We start from the raw sequence: 1007 nt of genomic DNA, 5'->3' as shown, positions 1-1007 counted from the left end.
CACACAGAAACCCTCGGGGGCCTGTGGTTGAACAGGGGCTTTCCCCAGCCACTTCCAGGGCAGTGACCCATGGCGGCACCCTGAGACGGAGGGGGCCGAGACCTGGGGCCGGGACCTGGGGCTGGGGCCTGGGCCTGGAGCCAGGCTTGGGGTCGAGGCCTGTGGCTGGGGCCTGGAGCCGGGCCTGGGGTCGAGGCCTGGGGCTGAGCCTGGACCCGAGCCTGCGGTCGAGGCCTGGGGCTGAGGCCGAGGGCTGGGGCCTGGGGTTGGTACCGGGGCTGGGGCCGGCACCGCCACGCTCGTCGCCGGCTCCGACAAGCGAATCTTCCCGGGCTGCTGGCGGCCAATGGGCGCCGCTCGGCCCGGCCCCCCGCGGCGGGGAGGAAGGGAGGCGGACCGCCGCGCCGCCCGTCCCGCCCGCCGACCCTCTGCCGCTCGGCATGCCGGGAGAGGTAGTTCTTCCTCGGCCCCTTCGCCCCCGAGCCCGCGGCGCGGTGAGAGGCCTGAAAGACTACAGCCCCCAGAAGGCCGACGGGCCCCGCTCGCCGTCCCGCCGCCCTCTACCCCGTCAGCGCCTACCATCCCCGGCGAGCTCCGCGGCGGCGCCGGCGGGGACCGGGAAGGAGAATCCGGCCCGAAGAGGGAGCTGGGCCGGCGGGGCGCGGCTGCGCAGAACGCGGCTTCCTGAGTGTCTGGTGGCGGCGGCCATTTTGTGGTGCTTCCTCCCTCTCCTGTTCGGGCTGCGGTGTCGGGACCTGGCGAGGGGGCGAGACGGAGCGGGGGGAGCCGGGGCCCTCACCCTCACCTTCCCTTCGCCTCCCTGCGCGGCGGAGCCCCTCTCCGGCGCTGCCCGCGGGTGCAGCTGAGAGCGGCGCTCGCCCACCATTATGGAAGACGACGGGCAGCCCAGGACCCTGTGAGTGGGGAGGGGACGGCGGGGAGAACGGCCTTCAGGGGTGGGGAGCGAGGCCTGGCGGGCCCGGGGCGGAGAGGGCCGGGGCGAGGCG

General features: G+C 75.6%; 1 protein-coding gene across 2 annotated transcripts in view; it reads left to right on the top strand.

Annotated features, from left to right (window-relative positions):
• Positions 1 to 629: 629 nt before the first annotated feature.
• Positions 630 to 1007, top strand: part of TIAL1 (TIA1 cytotoxic granule-associated RNA binding protein-like 1) — a 21013-nt gene continuing 20635 nt past the window's right edge. Inside the window, exon 1 of one of the 2 annotated variants that reach the window (XM_014945285.1) lies at positions 630 to 916. In XM_014945285.1, coding sequence (XP_014800771.1) covers positions 888 to 916 — 29 coding nt within the window. In that variant the 5' untranslated portion in view covers positions 630 to 887. The remainder of the gene's footprint in view (positions 917 to 1007) is intronic. The other variant, XM_014945284.1, reaches the window with a different exon arrangement.

Source organism: Calidris pugnax, unplaced genomic scaffold, assembly GCF_001431845.1.
Source record: "Calidris pugnax isolate Ruff unplaced genomic scaffold, ASM143184v1 scaffold89, whole genome shotgun sequence".
NCBI classification, from domain to species: Eukaryota; Metazoa; Chordata; class Aves; order Charadriiformes; family Scolopacidae; genus Calidris; species Calidris pugnax.
The sequence above is the reverse complement of the archived record's forward strand: the minus strand, read 5'-3'. Positions and strand labels throughout refer to the sequence as shown.